The sequence below is a fragment of the Mytilus galloprovincialis genome, chromosome 6 (genome assembly GCF_965363235.1).
Source record: "Mytilus galloprovincialis chromosome 6, xbMytGall1.hap1.1, whole genome shotgun sequence".
Taxonomy (NCBI): Eukaryota; Metazoa; Mollusca; class Bivalvia; order Mytilida; family Mytilidae; genus Mytilus; species Mytilus galloprovincialis.
The window spans coordinates 98,856,256-98,880,894 of NC_134843.1; the positions used below are offsets into that span (position 1 = coordinate 98,856,256).

Below are 24,639 nucleotides of genomic sequence, written 5' to 3' on the forward strand. Positions count from 1 at the left end.
AGTTTGAAATCACATTCAGTACAAGTATTTTATTATAACAATTTAAATATAATCCTACAAAATAATATACATCTATATTGCACATAAGTTTTCATATATATAACAAAAGGGTGGTAATTGAATCAAACAGGATCTTATGATGAGGTCATCTTTTTAGTCCCTTTAATTCAATATCAAAACATAATTAATCTTGACAGAGTTTACTCAAACCAGTAAATATTCCCCACATATTTGATAACCGATATATAAACATTTCTCAGATAATTTGTACCCCTGACTACATTCTTTTTAAATTATGGTTACACAACTGTACTGAAAAGAGATCCCCTGTATAGTAATGAGAACTGATTTCTAATTCAAAATCTAAATGTTACTTCATTTCATAAATCTTGAGTTCATAAGTCCAATTGCTGCAAATCTATTTAATTTACTAATAAAATATAGCATCCATTCAAGTCGCTGACCAGTAAGGTACAATATCAGTAATTCATCTTTTGGTCAACTGGCTGATATTACCATTATCTACTGGTCAACATTCATTAACCTTGATTTTCTCCCAGGAAATATTGTAGATTTAGCTGAAAAAGAAATAAATAAATAAAACTAAAATTTCTCTGATATGTGACTTGGAATTAATACAAAGACAATGTGCCAGGGCTTCCAAAACAGTCATATATTCTGGACATTTGTATAATGTTATATGATAGGTGAACTATTTCCTGTACCGGACTTATACTCATGTTATTTTAGCCCTCACTATTGCTTGGGCAATAATAATCAAGAATATAATGCCTACTCATGTTAAAACTACAGTAAAGTATAGCTTGCATCAATTATTTCTTTAATTAAAAGAGTAATAATCTTGAAATGAAAATATGCAGGAAACAATATTTAAGTTTTGTTTTTTTCACTCTGCAAGGCAAGACAAAAAAAAAGCTATTTTCAAATATCTTTTCTGATAGTTATATGCAATTTATAAAATGCAAAGATTAAATATAAATGAATTGTAGTAATTAATTTGTAGTTAACACTTAATTTATTTAGAACATTTCAATAAAGAATGAATATTTTATGTCTAACTACATAGTACTGAGAGCAACTCCTTATGTACAATGAACTGACCTGGTGGCTTAGTAATCATTGATGTTAGATGTACAAAAGGTTCTAGTAAAGATTGTCTTGTCTGGACTGAAGCTTCCCATAGTCTCACTGTAATTAAATAAATATTAATTTTTATTATTTTGTCTATATCTTTTTGAATTGTGAACCAACTTTTATAGTGTTACTGATCAAAGAATCTTACATAAAATTCTAAACCCATCTTTTTTTTGGGTTTCTTGAAGCTGCAACTTCAACAAGTCGTATGTAATGAAATTCAAAAATATATAACTGTTTTGACCAATGCTTTTATGTCAAAAGTTTATGTATCTGTAATATATACAAGAATGTTGCTTTTTTTTGTGCCTATCATAACTCCACTCCTGATTCATCAAGTATCAGAAACCAGGAAGTAGATATCTGACAGAAAAATGAACACAAGTCAGATGTCATTATTTTTGAACTGCTGACCAATATGAATTAATCTTGAATCATTCTTTTAAAAAGTATTGGAGAAAATGTGACAAAAAATTTCATGTTCAGTCAACATATTGATAAATTCAAAGTATTAGCAAACAGGAAGTGTAGGTCCGACATCAATTTATCATTGTACTGGACAAAATATGTAGAGTGGGGTGCTCATTTTTGCCATATCTTTCCATGTTTTCCACAGTTTATGTTCAGGTTTATATGTTTTTGAAGTATACTGATATTTCTATATGAAGATAACTTCAAATGCAAAATATTCTTAAGCTTGAAAACGTGTTTGTTTGAAAATAATCATCTGAAAAGTTAGATTAAAGGGTGTTTGAAATTGCCTGATGTTTTGTCAATGGGGGACACACATTCGCCGTTTTTATACATATATTTAAACCCAAATAACTGTAGCTTTAAACAATATTTTTCAAATCAATTTCATTATAAATGGCAAAAGCAGACATTTTAAAGGTGTACAAAACTGAAATTTAGGGCATTCAGTCAAATATTTACTAAGAAATACTTCTTTGAAATCCATTCAGGAAATTGGCCGAAAATCGTTGTCCTTTTTCGGTCCTTTGCGGCACTTGCCGCAATTTTGTTGCAGTTTAACAAATAATCATATTTGTTATAAAAATCAAAGTTACCGGCATATTTCTTCCATTTCAGCCATCTTTTGAAGTATTTACACCTCAATATTATAAAACGGCGAAATTGTGTCCCCTGCGAATATGCGCACCCCACTCTAGTTGACCTGTTTTATTTGCTAATGAACTGACTGATTGACAAGTGATTGTAATATAGTAACAACAGATACAATGTAATTACAATAACTCACACTAGCTCTTTTTTTTCAACAATTGTATTATCTCAGACACCTTAAAATTACTGCCAGTCAGTATCAATTAAATGTTACCCTACTATTACACCTAAGAAACCATACCTTTCTCCTTTGTAGCCCAGGCTTGTGCTGTAGAGAAATCTACCTGTCTAGTTTCTTCTTCTGTCTTGTTACCAATGACAACAATGTGTACCTTCAAAACATGTAAATAAGGTCATAAGTGTCTTTATTGTAGTATTTTTAACATTTTAGAAATTATATGCAAGGTTAAAACTATCCAAATTACTCATTTTGCATGAGAAGTGAAAATGATTGTTAATGAAAAAATCTGCTTTACTTAGTTTTTCCCTTCTAAGACCTACTAAATTGGAGAATTATATTATTTGTTGTTTTCATCATTTTATGTGCAAACATGATAATGTTTTCATTCAATACAAATGTTTCGGTTTATTTTACAATGAAAATATACCCATATAATTGATAGATTTTAAAATGTCTTGAAATAGATGAAAACAACATTATTTACTTTGCTTTTAAAAAAATTGATCCATTCCTTAAATGCAATCCTCAAGAAAAGTCTTGGTAAAAGGCTTTATGAATCTTTCTATAACATTGAAAAGTGATTATTATTGTTATAATGTAGCTTCAAAAAAGTATTTTCAATAAAATTCAGCCTATAAAGAAAAAGAATGTCAGAATTACAGATATTTAGGTAAGCTTAGCAAGCCAATTTGGATAACCAGTCTTGTTACTTAAACCTGAATCAATAAAATTGAGAATGGAAATGGGGTAGGTGTCAAAAAGACAACAACCCAACCATAGAACAGACAACAGCAGAAGATCACCAATAGGTTTGCAATACAGCGAGAAACTCCCAGGCCCAGAGGCATCCTTCAGCTGGCCCCTAAACAAATATCTAACCAGGCTTTGTTTGATGGTTTTTATATGTATGTTTTGGGAGCAGTCAGTTGTTGGTTATTGATGTGGTTGATCTGGTCTGGTATATTCAGTGATTCTTTCTATCATGTTTATGTATTATTTCTTTCAAAAGAAATCTTATAAACATTAAACAGTAAGATCTTACATTAACCATCTACCACTTAAAATGATATCCATGGCTTACCTCCCTTTTATCTTTATACTTGTCAATATCTTTCTTAATTTTTTCTAATTTTTGAAATGATTCCCAACTGGTCACATCATAAAACAATACAAATCCCTGTAAAAATAATGATAATGCAACTGTATTTTATAGTTTTACCTATTGGGTAAGAATGAGTAACTTTTAAAATGAAAACGGAGTTGTTGTACATGTTGTATGATTTTTTGAATTGCAATAAGTTTGTTCTGACCATTATGCTGGATCTGCTACTATTATACATTTATTGTATAATAATTATAATCTGAATTTTGATCTGATTTCTCATAATTAAAGTCATGATCAGGTACTCCTTGACTAAACCACAAAAAGAAGTGTCCCAAAAAATGGCTTCAATACAGTATGTGAAGTTTATTTATAAAATTATTTGTTCAGACAAAACCAATTAGTCTGTACAGTGTTTCTATTTAGAAATAACAATGTCCAGTGGCAAGTATTTTCTGAATAGGAATTTTCTTCTTTTGAATAATACAATGTTCAGTGGAAAACATTTTATGCAAATGAATCAATATAATAGGTCTTGTAGAATATGTTGGCTGTTATATTTTGTAGAGACAGAACATTTGTTATGGTTTATTTGTGCGCAGAGAAGATGGCATTGATTGTCATGATTTTTTTTTATAAAAAACAGTGAATACTGTTAAAACATATTTGGAACAGTTGATATCTTACATACTTACATCAGGGAAACTAAAGTAATGTCTTGGTAAATCTGCTTTACTGCCTTCCTGTTTAAGATAAAAAGAAAGATTAAATACATTTGTATTTTTCATATAAAACTTGTTCAGCAAAATATGAGAGCAACTTTTGAGTTCAAATGTGGTAGGTTTTCAAAAAGGGATATTCATTTGCTAGTCTTAACTACTTATTGAAGCAGGAAAACATAATTTATCTCACAACTTTTGTTGACTTAAATGTCTGATCAAATAAAAAACTTATGTCCCAAAACTTCAACTTATTTCAGTTCGACTACAATACAATCTCTTACCAATATCATATATTCTGACTTTTTCTTTAACCCCTCTATTAGTTTCTATCATAGCTGTGTATATATCTTACCAGTCCCCCAATATCATATATTCTGACTTTTTCTTTAACCCCTCTATCAGTTTCTATCATAGCTGTGTATATATCTTACCAGTCCTCCAATATCATATATTCTGACTTTTTCTTTAACCCCTCTATCAGTTTCTATCATAGCTGTGTATATATCTTACCAGTCCCCCAATATCATATATTCTGACTTTTTTTTTAACCCCTCTATCAGTTTCTATCATAGCTGTGTATATATCTTACCAGTCCCCCAATATCATATATTCTGACTTTTTCTTTAACCCCTCTATCAGTTTCTATCATAGCTGTGTATATATCTTACCAGTCCTCCAATATCATATATTCTGACTTTTTCTTTAACCCCTCTATCAGTTTCTATCATAGCTGTGTATATATCTTACCAGTCCCCCAATATCATATATTCTGACTTTTTCTTTAACCCCTCTATCAGTTTCTATCATAGCTGTGTATATATCTTACCAGTCCCCCAATATCATATATTCTGACTTTTTCTTTAACCCCTCTATCAGTTTCTATCATAGCTGTGTATATATCTTACCAGTCCCCCAATATCATATATTCTGACTTTTTCTTTAACCCCTCTATCAGTTTCTATCATAGCTGTGTATATATCTTACCAGTCCCCCAATATCATATATTCTGACTTTTTCTTTAACCCCTCTATCAGTTTCTATCATAGCTGTGTATATATCTTACCAGTCCTCCAATATCATATATTCTGACTTTTTCTTTAACCCCTCTATCAGTTTCTATCATAGTTGTGTATATATCTTACCAGTCCTCCAATATCATAAATTCTGACTTTTTCTTTAACCCCTCTATCAGTTTCTATCATAGCTGTGTATATATCTTACCAGTCCCCCAATATCATATATTCTGACTTTTTCTTTAACCCCTCTATCAGTTTCTATCATAGCTGTGTATATATCTTACCAGTCCCCCAATATCATATATTCTGACTTTTTCTTTAACTCCTCTATCAGTTTCTATCATAGCTGTATATATATCTTACCAGTCCCCCAATATCATATATTCTGACCTTTTCTTTAACCCCTCTATCAGTTTCTATCATAGTTGTGTATATATCTTACCAGTCCCCCAATATCATATATTCTGACTTTTTCTTTAACCCCTCTATCAGTTTCTATCATAGCTGTGTATATATCTTACCAGTCCCCCAATATCATATATTCTGACTTTTTCTTTAACCCCTCTATCAGTTTCTATCATAGCTGTGTATATATCTTACCAGTCCCCCAATATCATATATTCTGACTTTTTCTTTAACCCCTCTATCAGTTTCTATCATAGCTGTGTATATATCTTACCAGTCCCCCAATATCATATATTCTGACTTTTTCTTTAACCCCTCTATCAGTTTCTATCATAGCTGTGTATATATCTTACCAGTCCCCCAATATCATATATTCTGACTTTTTCTTTAACCCCTCTATCAGTTTCTATCATAGCTGTGTATATATCTTACCAGTCCTCCAATATCATATATTCTGACTTTTTCTTTAACCCCTCTATCAGTTTCTATCATAGTTGTGTATATATCTTACCAGTCCTCCAATATCATATATTCTGACTTTTTCTTTAACCCCTCTATCAGTTTCTATCATAGCTGTGTATATATCTTACCAGTCCCCCAATATCATATATTCTGACTTTTTCTTTAACCCCTCTATCAGTTTCTATCATAGCTGTGTATATATCTTACCAGTCCCCCAATATCATATATTCTGACTTTTTCTTTAACTCCTCTATCAGTTTCTATCATAGCTGTGTATATATCTTACCAGTCCCCCAATATCATATATTCTGACTTTTTCTTTAACCCCTCTATCAGTTTCTATCATAGTTGTGTATATATCTTACCAGTCCTCCAATATCATATATTCTGACTTTTTCTTTAACCCCTCTATCAGTTTCTATCATAGCTGTGTATATATCTTACCAGTCCCCCAATATCATATATTCTTACTTTTTCTTTAACCCCTCTATCAGTTTCTATCATAGCTGTGTATATATCTTACCAGTCCCCCAATATCATATATTCTGACTTTTTCTTTAACCCCTCTATCAGTTTCTATCATAGCTGTGTATATATCTTACCAGTCCCCCAATATCATATATTCTGACCTTTTCTTTAACCCCTCTATCAGTTTCTATCATAGTTGTGTATATATCTTACCAGTCCCCCAATATCATATATTCTGACTTTTTCTTTAACCCCTCTATCAGTTTCTATCATAGCTGTGTATATATCTTACCAGTCCCCCAATATCATATATTCTGACTTTTTCTTTAACTCCTCTATCAGTTTCTATCATGGCTGTGTATATATCTTACCAGTCCCCCAATATCATATATTCTGACTTTTTCTTTAACCCCTCTATCAGTTTCTATCATAGCTGTGTATATATCTTACCAGTCCCCCAATATCATATATTCTGACTTTTTCTTTAACTCCTCTATCAGTTTCTATCATAGCTGTGTATATATCTTACCAGTCCCCCAATATCATATATTCTGACTTTTTCTTTAACTCCTCTATCAGTTTCTATCATAGCTGTGTATATATCTTACCAGTCCCCCAATATCATATATTCTGACTTTTTCTTTAACTCCTCTATCAGTTTCTATCATAGCTGTGTATATATCTTACCAGTCCCCCAATATCATATATTCTGACTTTTTCTTTAACTCCTCTATCAGTTTCTATCATGGCTGTGTATATATCTTACCAGTCCCCCAATATCATATATTCTGACTTTTTCTTTAACTCATCTATCAGTTTCTATCATAGCTGTGCATATATCTTACCAGTCCCCCAATATCATATATTCTGACTTTTTCTTTAACTCCTCTATCAGTTTCTATCATAGCTGTGTATATATCTTACCAGTCCCCCAATATCATATATTCTGACTTTTTCTTTAACCCCTCTATCAGTTTCTATGATAGCTGTGTATATATCTTACCAGTCCCCCAATATCATATATTCTGACTTTTTCTTTAACCCCTCTATCAGTTTCTATCATAGCTGTGTATATATCTTACCAGTCCCCCAATATCATATATCCTGACTTTTTCTTTAACCCCTCTATCAGTTTCTATCATAGCTGTGTATATATCTTACCAGTCCCCCAATATCATATATTCTGACTTTTTCTTTAACCCCTCTATCAGTTTCTATCATAGCTGTGTATATATCTTACCAGTCCCCCAATATCATATATTCTGACTTTTTCTTTAACCCCTCTATCAGTTTCTATCATGGCTGTGTATATATCTTACCAGTCCCCCAATATCATATATTCTGACTTTTTCTTTAACCCCTCTATCAGTTTCTATCATAGCTGTGTATATATCTTACCAGTCCCCCAATATCATATATTCTGACTTTTTCTTTAACCCCTCTATCAGTTTCTATCATAGCTGTGTATATATCTTACCAGTCCCCCAATATCATATATTCTGACTTTTTCTTTAACCCCTCTATCAGTTTCTATCATAGCTGTGTATATATCTTACCAGTCCCCCAATATCATATATTCTGACTTTTTCTTTAACCCCTCTATCAGTTTCTATCATAGCTGTGTATATATCTTCAATTGTTGGGTGCATTGGCTACAAAGAAAGAAAGATATATGTTAAAATTTATTGAGACAGAAAAATGCATCTATAGCAGATAAAACATTGTAAAATGTGATATAATGGAAAAAAAACTTTCAATAAGAATTTATATTTAATTACTTTATAAAAGGCTTTTGAAGAAGAGACAGGCAAATCACACGATATCTGAAAAGTAAAACATATGGAACCCAATGATAATAATTTGTACAGGAACTTTATTCATCATCCCTTCCAAGTTGTCCAAGTAGTTAAATTTAGACAAAAATATAAAGATGTGACTTTCCATATAGGTTTTCAATTGGAACTTGTGCCATTAATGATTCAATCAACATTCAGCAAACTACTGTTTTTCATTTATCTATTTCATGCAGATTCAATGCATTTTTAGCCTTGTTTTTTCCTTTTCGAAGAGGAGTTCTTAAAGTTGGCTAATCAAATTATCAAAATCAAAGAATGCCTCTTTTTGTTTGTCTTGATGACCATCCTCCTTATTTTTTCATAAATTTTGAAATTTTCCTTTTATCAGACATGTTAGAGATAAACCTTAAATCTTTACTTCTAAAATAACTTAATCAATCACTCCATATTCAGTTACATTTCCAGTAATATGTAGCAAATATCTATTACCACTATGACTTACTGTTCCTATGACATGGTTACCAAAAATAAGTTGTTCTATGGCAGCAGTCTTGCCGACACCAGTGTGACCACATACTACTATCTTACTTATTTTACCCATAATGCCTTGGTTTTGTTACTTCATTATTCTGAGTTTATCTGGAAAAAAGACAGAAACAACATTAAGCAATATTTATGATGTACATGACAATGATGTAACTGAAATTTTTAAGTTAGGTTTAATGGATTTACTACATGTATATGTATGTTGTACATGACAATGATTGATGTAACTGAAATTCTTAAGTTAGGTTTAATGATTTACTACATGTATATGTATGTTGTATGTTAGTAGGTTCCTTTTAATGCAGACTTCAGATTTGGCAATATGGAATCGAAGGTCAAACCTGAAATTCCAGAAGTAGAAGTTTAAAAGGTTTTATTTTTATGCTTTAGTCAAAGCAAGACATTCCGGCCACACTTTCAGTTTTCATCCATGTTTCGTAAATAAAGTTTTCAATAAACTGAACAAGATCGAATATACAGATAAATATATAGTTGTAGAAAAGTGAAGAAGATTTTTGATCTTATAATAATCATACATGTAGTTATCGCACCTCAGGTAATTTAGTGACATATATTAATAATAACTAACAGTGTTCCAGCTAGCATGAAATGGAGGGGCACCGTGCCCCGCCCCCGAAATTTTGTGCCCCTCTCTGCTCTTTTGAAAAAAAGTTTAAAAAACGATCTTTTTCCTCATATCGTCGCCATTTTGTTGAGTTCTTTATACACACACTTCATTAAGACAACAGATTAAAATTGTTGACACTTGTTACCTGTATATAATCACCTATTTGATTAGAGTCAATTACTTAATCAGGTGAAAATTTACGACCTATCTAATCCCTTTGCCCTGAAGCACCAAACATCCAAGTTAAATGAATTGATTTTTTAACAGCTGACGATGCAAAATAGAATTTATAAAATAAATGTAAACGGTGTTCATTTCTATTGTATTTGTTATTTATAAAATAACGTTCATTTAAAAAGAATCATTCCAATAGGTCAATTCACAAAATGCTGACAAAAAAGAGAAAAATTGACCAACTCCGAAATGACAAGAAGAAAATATCAAAGACTTGCCAGTCTAATACATCTTTTTTCAAAAATAATGACTATCAAAAGTAAAAAATAATTATGAAAAATCAAGAAGAAGAAAGGTTTCTTATCAAATATCGCAATTATTCTTCTATTGTAAATTCCGCCCAATACGGAGCACTCGAAAGTTGATTTTTATATCATTTTTTCTTAAATTGAATTTCGTTTTGACTAACTTTAATATTGATATTATTAAATACGCTCAACATGAAGTAAACGGAGATGCTTGTTGAATTGATAATAAACGTACAAAATTGTATCAATTTATTATTGTACCAATTACGGAGTTCTTGAAAGTCAATTTTTTTTTTTTATCCATTGGAAGACCCCCCTATCAACGTATATTTCCGTAAATATACGTTGATAGGCAGATACAATGTAGGGGGTCTTCCAATGAATAGAAACAAGTGCCTGTGATTGAAATCTGTTTTGACAAACTTATTGATTTTATTAGATATGCTCAACATGAAATATACGGAGATGCTTGTTGAATTGAATTGGCTTCAAAAAGAGGACGAATTATAGTTATCCCGTACCATTGTAAACTTGTACCAACGTCAACTCTTACAACTAAAAAAAACCTCGTACCAATGCAAACTCGTACCACTGCTAACTCGTACCAACTTATTCAAATGCATTTAAATGGTGTTTAATGATGAATATATACATGATATCGTTACTTTCACTCAATACCTCTTAAGTTAGTAAAATGTATATAATTTGAAAGTACAATGAAGAATTTGAAGCTAATGTTCCTTGTCTATTGGAAAGAAAATACCGTGGCAGTTGTAGATTATTAAAGTATTATCAGTTTCACCCCAAGACAATATTAATTTTTCATGAATAAATCTTAGCAGTTAATCAAAATGATTTCCAAAATTAAATTCTTACTGTCTATAAATTACAATGAAATGTAACTGTTTCCTGTTAACATGGTTAAGGGGTTCCCGAATTTTCCCGTCAAAAATTCAAGTAATTCAACTTTATTTTTATTAAGTTTACAAACAAAAACCCATAAAACATCGTATTTTTTAATATATTTTTAATGGTACGAGTTTACAGTGGTGCAAGTTAACTATTTTGGTACGAGTTAACGTGGTACGAGTTTTCGGTGGTACGAGTTAACTTCCTTCCAAGAGGACCATTTAAGAAGCACATGTAACATTACTGACCCACTCCAGTATATTTTGACACTTAAGTCTAACACAAGGTACCTAACTCATAGATATAATGCCCTATTACATTTTGTAGATAATTCAATGTAGATTCACCTGATAACAAGTTTTAGTGGGATAGACAACAGCAAAATAGAAATATAACATAAGTTTGCAACTGGTTGGCAACTTGGCATTGCTCAAATATATGAATTAGGTACCTTGTGTGTATCTGGTCCCTGTCAAATACCTGAGTGTGATAACTTTAAGGTTAGACCTTAAACCTCTACATTGGCCGCAGCAACTGTAAATAATGGCTAATATATATATATATAGAAACCTGCTGATTTAGCTGGACAACTGTTCCGGGTAAGACTCCTTTTTAATTTTATTACTTGTCTTTGAATGATTTTAAAGTTTGCAAACTATCAGTTTGCTCTTTATTGTAAGTAATTACTTAATGTTCTCTGATACTCAAAAAGCAGCATTTACTTTGCAGTTTCTTTACCTCTCTCTCATGATCGGAAACTGTTGGAAAAAAAATCAAATTTAGCTTAATTTCAATGCACTGGTACCCTTGTTGTGTATTAACTTGGAACCAGTAGTAATAAATACAAGCTAAAACAAGTTCGGATACGGTTGCTATTTCCGTATATCACAAAATACGCAGTGAGGGCACGGATGGGGTTTACAGACTATAAAATAATGGTCAAGCAATACAGAATTAACGAGGAAAATAAACTAGGACTAATGTATCAATGCTAGTATCTGTATCTGTATATTTTCTGCCAATATAGGCACACCTTCAGTATGAAGTCAATATATCCCTTCACCAATAGAATGTCATACAGTAGTGAATTACAATATCCAATCACCAATAGAATATATATAACTATGTACACTATTTACAAATGTCGGTATATCTTTACACACAAATCACATACGTTCTCATCTATAAAATCTAAAAATGAGTCCTTAATAGAAAATATGGGATTTGCAGTCCACACACAACTTTTTTTTCATTAAATAGGGCTATGATCTTAAATTATTTTTTCTAGATCTTTTCTGATCTAAATTTAAAAGTTTGTATCTGTGTAAATGAAGCTTATATATTAATGTTCTACAAGCAGGCTCTATATGGATGTTAATAAAAGCACAAAGTTCACTGGTTAGAGAGGTACCACAATAATTTACTAGATGATATGGATTGATAATAACATGGATGAAGTCTACATCTATATCATGCATATTAATGTTTAGTAGTTCTAGCACTTTGATATATTGTTCTCGGAGAGATTTCAAGAGAGACATTCTTTCAGCTTCTAAAGGTGTACATGAAATCAGAAAATGTGAAATAGTTTCATCCTCTTTACCGCAAACTCTGCAGACGGCAGATACATCATTTTGATTAAATTTTGCTCTATTTGTCTGTAAGATGTAATTGCCAGTTGCAAATCTGGTCCTAATGGGTAATTTGATTATGTCTCTACAATTTGATGTATTTGTTGTAAGAATTGGATGTATTCTTTTTGCCATATATTCACCAGATATGTATTTTAAGCTGGAGTATTTCTCTGATTCTTTATTAATTTTGTCATTCCAATAGGTATGTATTTTTTTGGTGATTAAACTTTTCCATTGTAATTTTCCTAAAGGGTTATTTAAAAAATCCTGACAGTCCAAAATATCATATTTCAAACATATTTTCTTGATTTGGATGAACCAGCTATTACTTTGGTTTGTCTTTAAATGTAGTTGTCTTTCTGCTAGTCTCCATTCAATGGTAGATCTATCTGCTCTTGTAATATTTCCGTATAGAGATAATGCTTTGAGATGTAGTTCAGCCTCCATAGGTAGAGATCCACTTAAAATGTATACCGCAGGATCAGCTGTATTTTTGGCTAATGACAGTATTTGTTTTATCATTTTCTTATGGAATTGATGTATAGTATCCAAAATACGGCCAGATGGAAGTAAGATTTCAAGGCCATAGGTTAAAATAGGCATGACATAAGTATATAGGATCGTTATAGCTGTTCCAGGATCCAAACCATTCTTTCCATGTAGACCTGTACCCATAAGACTATAGAGTGATCGTCTTGCTTTTTTCATGTTCTCCTCAGCAGTAAGTTTTGCAGAATTTTTTTGACATTTTTGTATTCCAATGTGTGTGGAATGTTCTACAACTGGCATCGGATTTTTATTGATGTTCCAATAGTTTTCATCGATTTCAATAGATTTAGTAGAGGTACTAATTGGTATGACTACACTTTTTGTTGGTTGCAACGTGTAGCCCTCTCTCTTACTGAAGTTGGCAGCAATGTCTATCAACATTTGAAGTTCCATAGGGTTGTTTGAAATTATGGCTACATCATCAGCACAAGTTGGGGCACAGCATCCAATGTCACCTATATGTCCACCCAGTCCTGTTCCACTTAGAATATTCAATAGCGGATTAACATACAGTTTATATAAATCAGCGCTAATGGCTCCACCCTGTCGTACACCCTGTTCTATCTCAAAGATCTGTGAAGTGTTGTTTCTCCATTTTACGCATGAAGTTGCATTTTTATATAAGCTATCTATTAATATTATAGATTGGTCTGAAATACCGGCTTGATATAATCTCCGTATTAAATTTGAATGAACAACTACATCAAATGCAGATTTACCATCTAAAAGAGCTATATATGTTGGAAGTTTTAAATCTTTGCTCTCACGTTCAAACTCTTCGATCATAAGTTCACATAATAGAGGGGTGGTGTTTTCTGTAAATCCTCTTTGGAGTGGATTCTGATTTTTCAGGATAACTGGATTTTCCCTTATCTTGATTATTTTCTCTATAAGCTTGGAGTATGTTGGAGTTACGGTAATACCACGGTAGTTTTTAGCACTTTTAATATCACCCTTATTCTTATATACTGGGAACAATATTCCAATTTTGAGAATGTCAGATATGCAGCCAAATTCAAATGATTTATCAAAAAGTAATTGTAAATATTGTTGAAGTTGTTTTCCACCATGTATGATGTTTTCTGCATTAATGCCAAAGTAGTCAACTGCTTTATTTCTATTTAAATCAGATATTGCTTTTTCCATTTCTTTGTTTGTTATTGGGCAATGTTTGAAACGCTGTTTGCAAATGTCTATTATAATTTTAGCTTCATTTTCAATCAACTCAAGATATTCATTGTCGTAATTTGGATTTGGTATTTTCTTTGCCAGTTGATGGAAATGTGTACTCCAGCCCTCTATTATATCTTCATTATAAAATATCTCATCATCGACATTTAACTGGTCAATAAACTTTGATAATTTTCCTCTTTGATTTTTAATGATCTTGTGGAACATTTTACGATCCGCTGTTCTAGCATCAACCAATTTTTGACGTTCACATAGCCTTCTTTTAGCAACTTCCAGTCTACATTCTTTTCTTAAAGCATGTGTCGTTTGTTTTTTATTTTTCAAATATAAATTATCAGTCTCTTTCGGTCTACCATTAATTTTCCATTTAAAAAATGCAATCTTTTTGTTTTTGAGAGCGACTTTAATTTCTTCATTCATAACTTGCAGTTTTGGTCTTTTCCTGCCAATTTTTCTAGTTGGGATCAGAGCTTGAGTAGACTGTTTAATGATTTCATTGAGTTGAGTAAATGCATTGGTTATGTCTTCAACAGATTTGATTTCTGAGTTCTTATTTGAGAGTTTGGAGTTGATGTTGTTTTCATACTTTTCCTTATCAATTCTATCCCAGTTAATTTTTGGTTTTAAAAAATCATTCAGTGATTTTTGCTGAATCAAATAACGGCGATGTTGAAGGACCATTTTAATTGGATAATGGTCTGAGACATTAGCACCTATATCTAGTTTCTTGATTTCAAGAACAGAATGTTTATATGAATTCTGGTATAGAAAATAGTCAATAGCTGTGGTATCATGGCCATTAGAGTGTATAAATGTGCTGCCAGTAAATTTTGTTTCTAAAGAATGATCTTCCATAAATTCAGTAAAGGAGGCCTTTCTTTGTGAGGATGGACCATTTATGATATCTTCATTAAGATCACCACCTATAATAATTTGATGAGTAAGTTTGTAAGTGCAGACTATTTCATTTAGAAGAGCTATGCAGTCTTGAAATTCATCTATATGGTCAGAAGTACCTTTACAAGGCAAATATACAGAAAGTATGATAAGATTGGGTTCACCAGATATTTCAATTCCTTGTATCCTCTCATTTCCTATGGTTAAAGGTGTTATAAGAGTGTCTAATTCTTTTTTCCATAAAATAGCAGTGCCACCATAGCCCCATGGCATTTGAATAGGGGGAATTGGGTCCAATGTATCAACAGCTTTGCCAACTCCAGTAAATTTATCATTGATTTCATTTAGTAGAGGTAACTGGCAATCAAATAACCAATGTTCTTGTAAAAGAAAAATGTCAACATCACTTTCTGTTTCTTTAAAAAACGGGCCACAGGTTAAGATATTTTTACAATTAAAATCTAAAATATTCAGAGTCTCGTATGTACAAGTATTTACATCTTTCTCATTATTTACAAGTTCGGTTCTTTGTATCTGCTGGGGTTGAGGCTGGCCAGTTGTAAAAAATGAGTTTGTTGAGGAGTTGGATGAAAATATAGTGGCTGTCCAATGGTAGAAAAATAATGTTCAGAATTTTGAGTTTGCGATTGGTTTGTATGCTTTTCACTATTCTGAGAATTTCTATTCACTTTCTCTAAGTTACAATTGAACTTTGGCAGCTTGTTTTTGTCACAATACGTTGTGTGCTGAGTATTCACAGGTTTTGAGTTTATTGTAGACGTGTGAACATTTGTAGGTTGTATCTCAATAAGATTGTCTGTACAGATGTTGTGAGTAATCTCTGTATTTTGGTACGACGAAGAGTCTTCATTGTGTCCTTGTTGCCAATTATGATGATAGTTATAATAAGGTTGAGTATCTCTATACTGTCCTGAATAGCCATTGTTGTAATTCCAATAATTATCAGAGTAGTTTTGTCTTTCATAATTGTATTGAGGATTAGAACTCGTTTCAGTATTGTGTTCTGAATGATCATTGTTTGATTCTAATTTGTTCAATTCTTTGTCGATTTTATTAAGTACAAATTTTGTGACCTAGTGTGATAGTCACAGGCCATATGTATTTTTTGTGTTTTATTTTTTTCAGAAAAATATTCCCTCGAGGGGCACTGGCTACGAGATATTCATGCCAAAAATCTAACTTGAGTATGATTGCAAGTGAATAATTCCACCTCATTGAATCCGTATTCATGTGAAATTCAATTTGACCCCTCAGCTAGAGATGGATAACGTATACATTGTGCATGTTTTAAAAGTTATTTAAAGAAAAAATGTCATCATGTAAAGTGTCTGCATGTGAAACAAAAGTTAATTATTTTGATTGACTGATGCGATCCACAAAACACATTCTTATACATGCAAAACACAATAGCTGACTTTTTTTTTTATAAACCTATAACATGAAATCAGAGACATATAATACATTATATGCATGTCTCTGAAATCAAACAGACATATACTGGAAATCCAATTGCACGAGGACGATATCTATTTATATTTATGCTTATGTTTATATCGTGTTATGCGACCGTCAACAGTTCATCTCGATAGTTAATTGGATGTCGTCTAGACTAAAATATACACGAAATTCCGATGCAACCGTATGACCGTCAACAATGAGAAAAAAAAACGTACCGTACATTCGGCTATAAAAGTACCCGACAAAGTATACCTCCACTTATTTTCAAACATGGACAAACACTCACTGTTTATTGAGTATAATAAAAATGTCTTAAAATATAGGAATTAAGTAACTGCCCATCAGATCTTATACTTAAACGCACACACGGTACATACGTTAAAACCAAACTCATAAAATTCTTCTGTCAGCTATAATTAATTTATAAGAAAACTGACACAATGCAGTAACGGCATATACTTCAGGGGTTGTAGTTGGCTGCCGTCTGTTATATATTTTTTTTTGTTCATTGTTTTGTCGTAATTCAGGACATTTTCTTATCATGTCGCAGCCTTTTATGGCTGACTATACGTTATAGATTTTCTTTTTGTTGAAGGCCGTACGGTGCCTGTCAATTAATTTCCGGTTTATTCTACGCAATATTTGGACCATCATTGCCATTCATACCACATCCTAAGACTTATTTATGTAGTCTGCTCGACTGAGACTGAAGTTAGTGGGCAGTTGTTTGTCTCCTTTATATGGCCAAGTCATTCTTCAACAATGCCTCTTGATTAAAACCCTTGGTATGTCTTGACTTCACTTTTGTTATGTTCAAATTTAGTATTAGGAGTTTTGCGTTATCAAAATAATAAGAAACGTATTTAATAACTAAATAAGCAGTGTGTTTTAAACCATAATTGTGCCGAAGTAAGCCGTTTTTTTGTTATATCAAGGACATCACGATATATCGTGTCCACTGTCAAGACGTACAATAGTATAATATTAACATTTACAAATATAGTCTTATAAAAGGATATATATGCATGCACTTTTAAAAACAAATAACCGACGACCCATTTTATCTCACAGTTATTACTTAAATCTTTAAATTTTGTAGGTTTATCGCCCAGACATCCGTGACATTAAACATTTCCATATATGATTATATTATCTTTTAATTAAATCTTTATTTTACCTTGACACATATTGTTGACCTCGAAAGCATTGAATTGATGCGAAATAACCGAAAATAAGGACATGTACATACCCTTACCAAAAATCGTAATCTATAACATAACAAAATCCCCCATGCCATGTATCAGTCTAAAACCAATTTTGTCTTGGGATGGGAAACCCCCTTGGAAAGAAAGAAGCACTTGCACCAGGACAAAGGTGTTTGTGTTTAAAGGGGGGAGACTGGTGTGTCTTTCGGTTGATTAAACTTTCTGTGCAAGAAAGACACCCTTTTCTCAGGTGAAATGTTTCTGGACGATAGCCCATTTTAACAAGAGTGCACACACTGAAATGTCTCGCCTTCTTTACTAATCATTGATATTATGTTGATAGTCCTAAGTATAAAGCGTTATTACAACTGTCACATAAACTTAACATTAAACAAGATAGTTAAACAAAGACCAATGAACCATGAAAATGAGGCCAAGGTCAGATGAACCATGCCAGGCAGACATGTACAGCTAACAATGCTTCCATACAACAAATATAGTTGACCTATTACTTATAGTTTAAGAAAAATAGACCAAAACACAAAAACTTAACACTGTCCAATGAACCGTGCAATTGAGGTCATGGTCAAATAAAACCTGCGGGACTGACATATAGATCATAATATATTTCCATACACCAAATATAGTTGACCTTTGGCATATAATATTAGATAAAAAGATCAAAACTTAAAAACTTAACTTTGACCACTGAAAATGAGGTCAAGGTCAGATGACATCTGCCCGCTCGACATGTACACCTTACAATCATTCCATACAACAAATATAGTAGACCTATTGCATAAAGTATGAGAAAAACAGACCCAAACACAAAAACTTAACTATAACCACTGAACCATGAAAATGAGGTCAAGGTCAGATGACACCTGCCAGTTGGACATGTACACCTTCCAGTCCTTCCATACACCAAATATACTAGCCCTATTGCTTATAGTATCTGAGATATGGACTTGACCACCAAAACTTAACCTTGTTCACTGATCCATGAAATGAGGTCGAGGTCAAGTGAAAACTGTCTGACGGGAATGAGGACCTTGCAAGGTACGCACATACCAAATATAGTTATCCTATTACTTATAATAAGAGAGAATTCAACGTTACAAAAATTATGAACTTTTTTTTCAAGTGGTCACTGACCCATGAAAATGAGGTCAAGGACATTGGACATGTGACTGACGGAAACTTCGTAACATGAGGCATCTATATACAAAATATGAAGCATCCAGGTCTTCCACCTTCTAAAATATATAGCTTTTAAGAAGTGAGCTAACACCGCCGCCGCCGCCGCCGGATCACTATCCCTATGTCGAGCTTTCTGCAACAAAAGTTGCAGGCTCGACAAAAACAAATAGGCATTTATTTGTGTTAATTCAGGTTTCAATTCACGAAAAACTTTCTTTCTGGTTTTGGACCCGCTTAAATCCTTCCGATGAGTTATTTAGTGCTAAATCTTACATCACCTGTTGTTAGTATTTTATAGATTAGTGTCAATAGATTGTCATTTGACCTTTGTCTTGTATACTATTTCCAATGTTTCAATCACGTCTTTTCTCAAACCTGAACGATAATTTCTATCTTTAGTTGTCTGTCTTGACTCCATTTTTTAAGTCCTCTTGGTGTAAAATGCTTTAATTACTTAAATGTTTTGGTTAACAAGTCAATCTTAGTGTAGATTTATAAAGTACACGAACAAGACTGTCACGTGCATTAGACAAAACAACGTAATCATTGTCACCTTTTCATGTTTTCAAAAGACGATACCTAGGAATTTTAAATATGATTTTGTCATTAATCAGTCTACTATAAGGATGCATGTTGTTTTACTAAATGTTTGCTGTCTGTTAACACTTTTTTACTCATTGCCAAGGTTGTTATTGACGCAAAAACTGTCACAGTTAATCTTCTATTTAGCATCTCACTTAATCTATCAACCATCTATAGATGTAAATTATCTTACCTACATGATCAATGTGAATGACAAAAAAGACAAAAGATATATTTGATCATTTTCGATAGAAAATTCACATCAGTGGACTACAAACTATAGTTATATAAAAAATCTTCAAATATATTACTAAACCAAAATTTAGTCGCAAATGGTCGTCACTCGCTGGATTTAATTTTTATTCGATGATATTTTTCTAATCTCATACCGGGCAAGTAAAAGATTTAGCCAGCTGTAAAACCAGGTTTAATCCATCATTTTATACATTGGGAAGAAAACGCACAAAAACCATCAGTCTTCTTTCAGTTATTTAAGAAAGCTGCAAATGCATAATTTACCAAACATTTAGTCACAACTTGTCACTCGCTTAATTTTTTTTTTATCAATTATAGTTTTCTAATTTCATACAAGTGAAAGGTTTAGCCAGCTGTAAAACCAGATTTAATCCACCATTTTCTACATTAGGAAGAAAACACACATAGGCCATCAGTCTTCTTACAGTTATTTATGAAAGCTGTAAATGCATATTTTAACCAAAAATTTAGTCGCAATTGGTCACTCGCTTTATTCAAATTCCATACAAGTGAGAGGTTTAGTCAGCCGTAAAACCAGGTTTAATTAACCATTTTCTAAGGACGTGTCTGTTCAAAGCCAGGAATATGACAGTTGTTTTCCATCCGTTTGATGTGTTTGGGCTTTGATTTTGCTATAGTAAAGGACTTTCCGATTTGACTTTCCTTGAGGTCCTTTTTTTGTTATTTTACTTTTTTTGTAAGAAAATAAGGAATGTTGAAAGCGGATGGCCATTATCAATCTATCACAGTTTTGGAGTAGGATTACATCAAAATTTATCTAATTTTCTATATTTATCAACGCTGAAGGTCATATTCTATTGTAATTTGAGCCATAAGACAGATCTTTTAAAGTGGACTGCTAATAATGAATCGAGAATCAGATAATGTTGTTAAAGGAGAGAATTATTTTATACATCGTTTTGTTTGCATGGCCGTAATCATGGCGACTCAATCAGTCTCGTTCCGTTCAGAGTTTGTTGTTTTCCTATTTTGTCTGTCTACCTGTCTAGATTGGTATATACCAATTTAATGTAGTAATAAGAACATTGGTAAAATGAAAAAGAAGAGATTTTATTCTTTGCTGGTAAGCCTTGAATATCAGCAGTTTAAGACCTGTGTTCAACAAAATATTGTTTTATGTTTTTAATGAACAAGCTTCGGGTATCTTTGTTTAGTATACATTGTTAGACATTTGTGTAAGTTAGAAAATGAATGCAGAAACACGGATAAATTAAATAGTTGTAACTGATTGTAAATGATTTAAGTTGACAATAAATTCAGTTTGATTAGTTTTCATGAAGCTTTATCTCTCTAGGGTGACATTAACATGAAGCATACTTTAAGATCAATAAGCGATTTGCTTACAAGGCACATTTACAGGCTGAAAAAGAGGATTGTTGTTTTCATGTATACTATTATATTGAGAAATTATCGAATTATCAAACCGATACTATCTTTCCCAATAAGGGCTCTCCCGTCGCGGGCCCCGTCGAATTTTAATGGTCTATTGTTATTTTGTTTGTATTCTTCAGGGTTGATTGTCTACATTTACTGCATGATGAAAAGTTTAGTACACCTTGCGGTCATTTGACTACAGAGATCAATAACCTACAGATACTAATAATACACAAATGAAAACAATAGAAGTCACCACTGCTGTGTTATTCAGCACAATGGACACGCGTCACATGGCAGTTAATATATAAGATAAGATAAGAATTTTATTAATCTAATCAAGAACCCATAAAGGGCATCATTTTACAACACAATATGATTGGAAAAAACAAAACAGAAAACAAATACCATACTATAACGTTATGGACAGGATCAGAGCCTAACACAACATGTGTTTTATATAACTATTATATTAAAATGTTATAACAATAAAATATTATATTATTTCATATATTTTGTTTACATCTGGATCTTATTTCTAAACCTTTAATAATGTAATTTCCTAGGCACATGAGAGTAGGTAAATGCTCATTTGTGAACAGCCAGAAATATTTCTTATCATTAGGTAGTTCTTTAAAATTAGTACAAAAAGTGATAACTTTATTAAATAATAATTTCCTCTGTTCATTATATGATGGACAATTTACTGTAAAATGGGTCTCATCTTCAATAGAATTTGATCCATGTGATAAGCAGTGATGACATAGAGGCTGAGTTCTCTCTATATATTTTTTACTATATCTATCTTTCTCAATTCTAAGATCATGAGCACTTATTCTCATTTTACATATAGTTCTTCTTAAACTAAAATCTTTAATTGATAGATAAGCCTCATTTACAAAGTCAGTCTTGAGGTTGAAATAATTTTCTAATTTACTATTACCTTGTGATAAGGTTTCAGACCTTTTGACCGACCAAAATGTTTTAAAACTAAAGTTTACATTTTACAAATTTAATTAATTTATTGAGCTTTGTATCTAAATTTTGTATATCAAGTGATTGAAGTACATATTTCATAGATGAATACCAACAATTAATGTTTTCTGTATATAAAATTTTATTACAAACATAAGCATCATAAAGTAACCCTTTGTCCAATGTGTTAAGCCTGTGTACATATTTTACCATAGATATAATGACAGAAAAATAAAGAGGAAATCTTGCAACCTCTGATAAAACTGCTAAATTTGAGGCTTTTCTTATTTACACTATATATAAAAAAGTAAAACTACTAATGGAATGTGAAATAGTATCATTTATCAAATATATGTTATTAATACCATACAGATTACTGTTATTTAGCCATTAATACTTGAAACCATTTAGCACAGGTTGTCCCAAAAGACGGTAAGTATCAATGAAAAACTGCGTTTACTGTCAAAAAGGCATCTATACTATTAAACGAGAAGACCTCATTTTGGGTGTCGCTTCTCCTCCTTCCACAACAAATTAATCATCATGCCTCTGTGTCCTATAGGTAACATGTATAGTCGCATTTGTCATCCATTCTTATGATCATTCAGTTGGGGTTATTTTGGGATAAAAACGAAAAAGAATGCGTCTGGATATTTTCCCGTCATTGGACAAAACTTTAAGTCAGATTAGACTTCCGGTTTGTGTCTTTCTGTACTTTGAACATACAAAGACTATGAATAAAGTATATAAATTTGCTTTCTGCTGTCATTTTGAGTTCTAGCATGTATCATCCTTGCTTAATGTGTTTCAGTTTGTGTTATTTTGGGAGGAAAACGAAAATGAATAATATTTGCTATTTACTATCAATTAGTTTACAGTGGCGGATCCAGAACTTTTCATAAGGGAGGGGGGGCACTGACTGACCCAAAAGGGGGGTGGGCGTTCCTCTCATGCTTCAGTGATTCCCCATATAATCAACAAAATTTTTTCAACGCCCCCCGGCGGTCACTGCGGATATATTTCTGTATACATACATTTACTATGAATAACTGTATTTGTTATAATTTACTATAAATTCCAATGGTTATCTCGGGGGGGGGGGGGGGGGGGGGGGGGCTCTTTACTATTCATGGCGTTCACTGATGTAAATATATATATGTAAGTACCTTTGACTTTTGATACCTCTCCTGAAATTCTCTGTATAGTAATTAAAGTATATATGCATGTTCATAGATTACAGAAAAAACAGAAGGTATAAAAATCGGTATTTGGAAAATAGGGGAGGGCAAAAAATGTGCCCAGTCCCTAAGTACCTTTTACTTTTGATATCTCTCCTGAAATTCTCCAGTCAGTATATTTTTTTTACAGTTTACATACGCTCTATTTCCCCGCGATTTTGCGGGTGTGTTCTAGTAGTCATGATAGCAGGTAGCTGATTAAAATACGTATTGTATTCGTCCAAAAAATACACATCCACGTGCTACCAAAATCGGGACATTAAATCTGATGCTTCAAATAAAATTTTAAGACTACGTTTAGGCTATCCTGCATCACCTTGGTTGTAAGTTCATTGATTATGGCCTAGGAAGACATGATTTTTTTAGTAGCTGTAATTAGCTTTGATCAAGCGTTCAATAACCTCCAGTTCTCTAAGATCTTTATATTTTTTTTTTTTTTTTGTGTTTAGTGCTGATCTGATGATACATGCAAGTCAACTATTTTTTACCGTTTGTTCTTAAGTTGTGCTGTTACACAACTATCCTAGGTTAGGGGATGATTTGGCGCTCGCAAACGTGTCAGTGGGAGCATGTAATTCATTGTTTGCCATTCGTCGAATCTGATTTGATTTAAAAAGAGCAATTAGTTTTGATAAAACAGGAAAAGTAAAATTGAAAACGGAAATTGGGAATATGTCGAAAAGACAACATCCCGCACCCGGAGGCGTTCTTCAGCCCCCCCCCCCCCCCCCAAAAAAAAAAAAAAGATATGCACTAGTTCAGTGATTATGGACTTCAATGACTCATACTAAACACCAAAATATACATAAGAAACCAGTGTAAGAAACTAACATCAACATTCATACAAGACTAACAAAGGCCAGAAGCTCCTGACTTGGGACAGGCGCAAAAATGTGGCGGAGTTAAAATGTTTTTTAAGATCTCAACCCTCCCCTATACCTTTAGTCAATGTAGAAAAAAAACCACAACAAAACGCACAGTAAAACTCACTTTAAAAGAAGTCCGAGTCAGATGTCGGAATGGTAACAAAAGAAACCAAACAAAA

At 32.3% G+C, this 24,639-nt stretch overlaps 2 protein-coding genes across 7 annotated transcripts in view; one reads left to right on the forward strand and one right to left on the reverse strand.

Moving 5' to 3' along the window:
• Positions 1 to 11,867, reverse strand: LOC143080923 (NF-kappa-B inhibitor-interacting Ras-like protein 1). Of its 6 annotated transcripts, none has more exons than XM_076257084.1 (8): positions 11,733 to 11,867; positions 8,932 to 9,068; positions 8,190 to 8,285; positions 4,256 to 4,303; positions 3,540 to 3,635; positions 2,519 to 2,609; positions 1,123 to 1,209; positions 1 to 578 (listed from the first exon to the last, which is right to left on the reverse strand). In XM_076257084.1, the coding sequence occupies exons 2-8, from the start codon at positions 9,028 to 9,030 to the stop codon at positions 523 to 525; spliced, it is 573 nt and encodes a 190-aa protein (XP_076113199.1). In that variant the 5' UTR covers positions 9,031 to 9,068; positions 11,733 to 11,867; the 3' UTR covers positions 1 to 522. The 6 variants fall into 6 exon arrangements, with proteins under 6 accessions (XP_076113199.1, XP_076113198.1, XP_076113200.1 ...); XM_076257083.1 differs by having other exon boundaries at positions 11,682 to 11,831; XM_076257085.1 differs by having other exon boundaries at positions 11,717 to 11,822.
• The window catches only part of LOC143080918 (uncharacterized), a 493,997-nt gene continuing 473,887 nt past the window's right edge, over positions 4,530 to 24,639 (forward strand). The window contains exon 1 of the mRNA XM_076257077.1: positions 4,530 to 4,535. The gene's annotated coding sequence lies outside the window, so the exon portion shown is untranslated. The remainder of the gene's footprint in view (positions 4,536 to 24,639) is intronic.

What these genes read in the sequence shown, in the direction of transcription:
- LOC143080923 (XM_076257084.1), bottom strand. Translation starts at nt 9,030, where the DNA reads ATGGGTAAAATAAGTAAGATAGTAGTATGTGGTCACACTGGTGTCGGC. An exon ending in TATATGATATTGGGGGACTG is followed by an intron (nt 4,304 to 8,189) that starts GTAAGATATATA and finishes TATCTTAAACAG; the next exon opens with GAAGGCAGTAAAGCAGATTT. An exon ending in CTGGGCTACAAAGGAGAAAG is followed by an intron (nt 1,210 to 2,518) that starts GTATGGTTTCTT and finishes ATTTAATTACAG; the next exon opens with TGAGACTATGGGAAGCTTCA.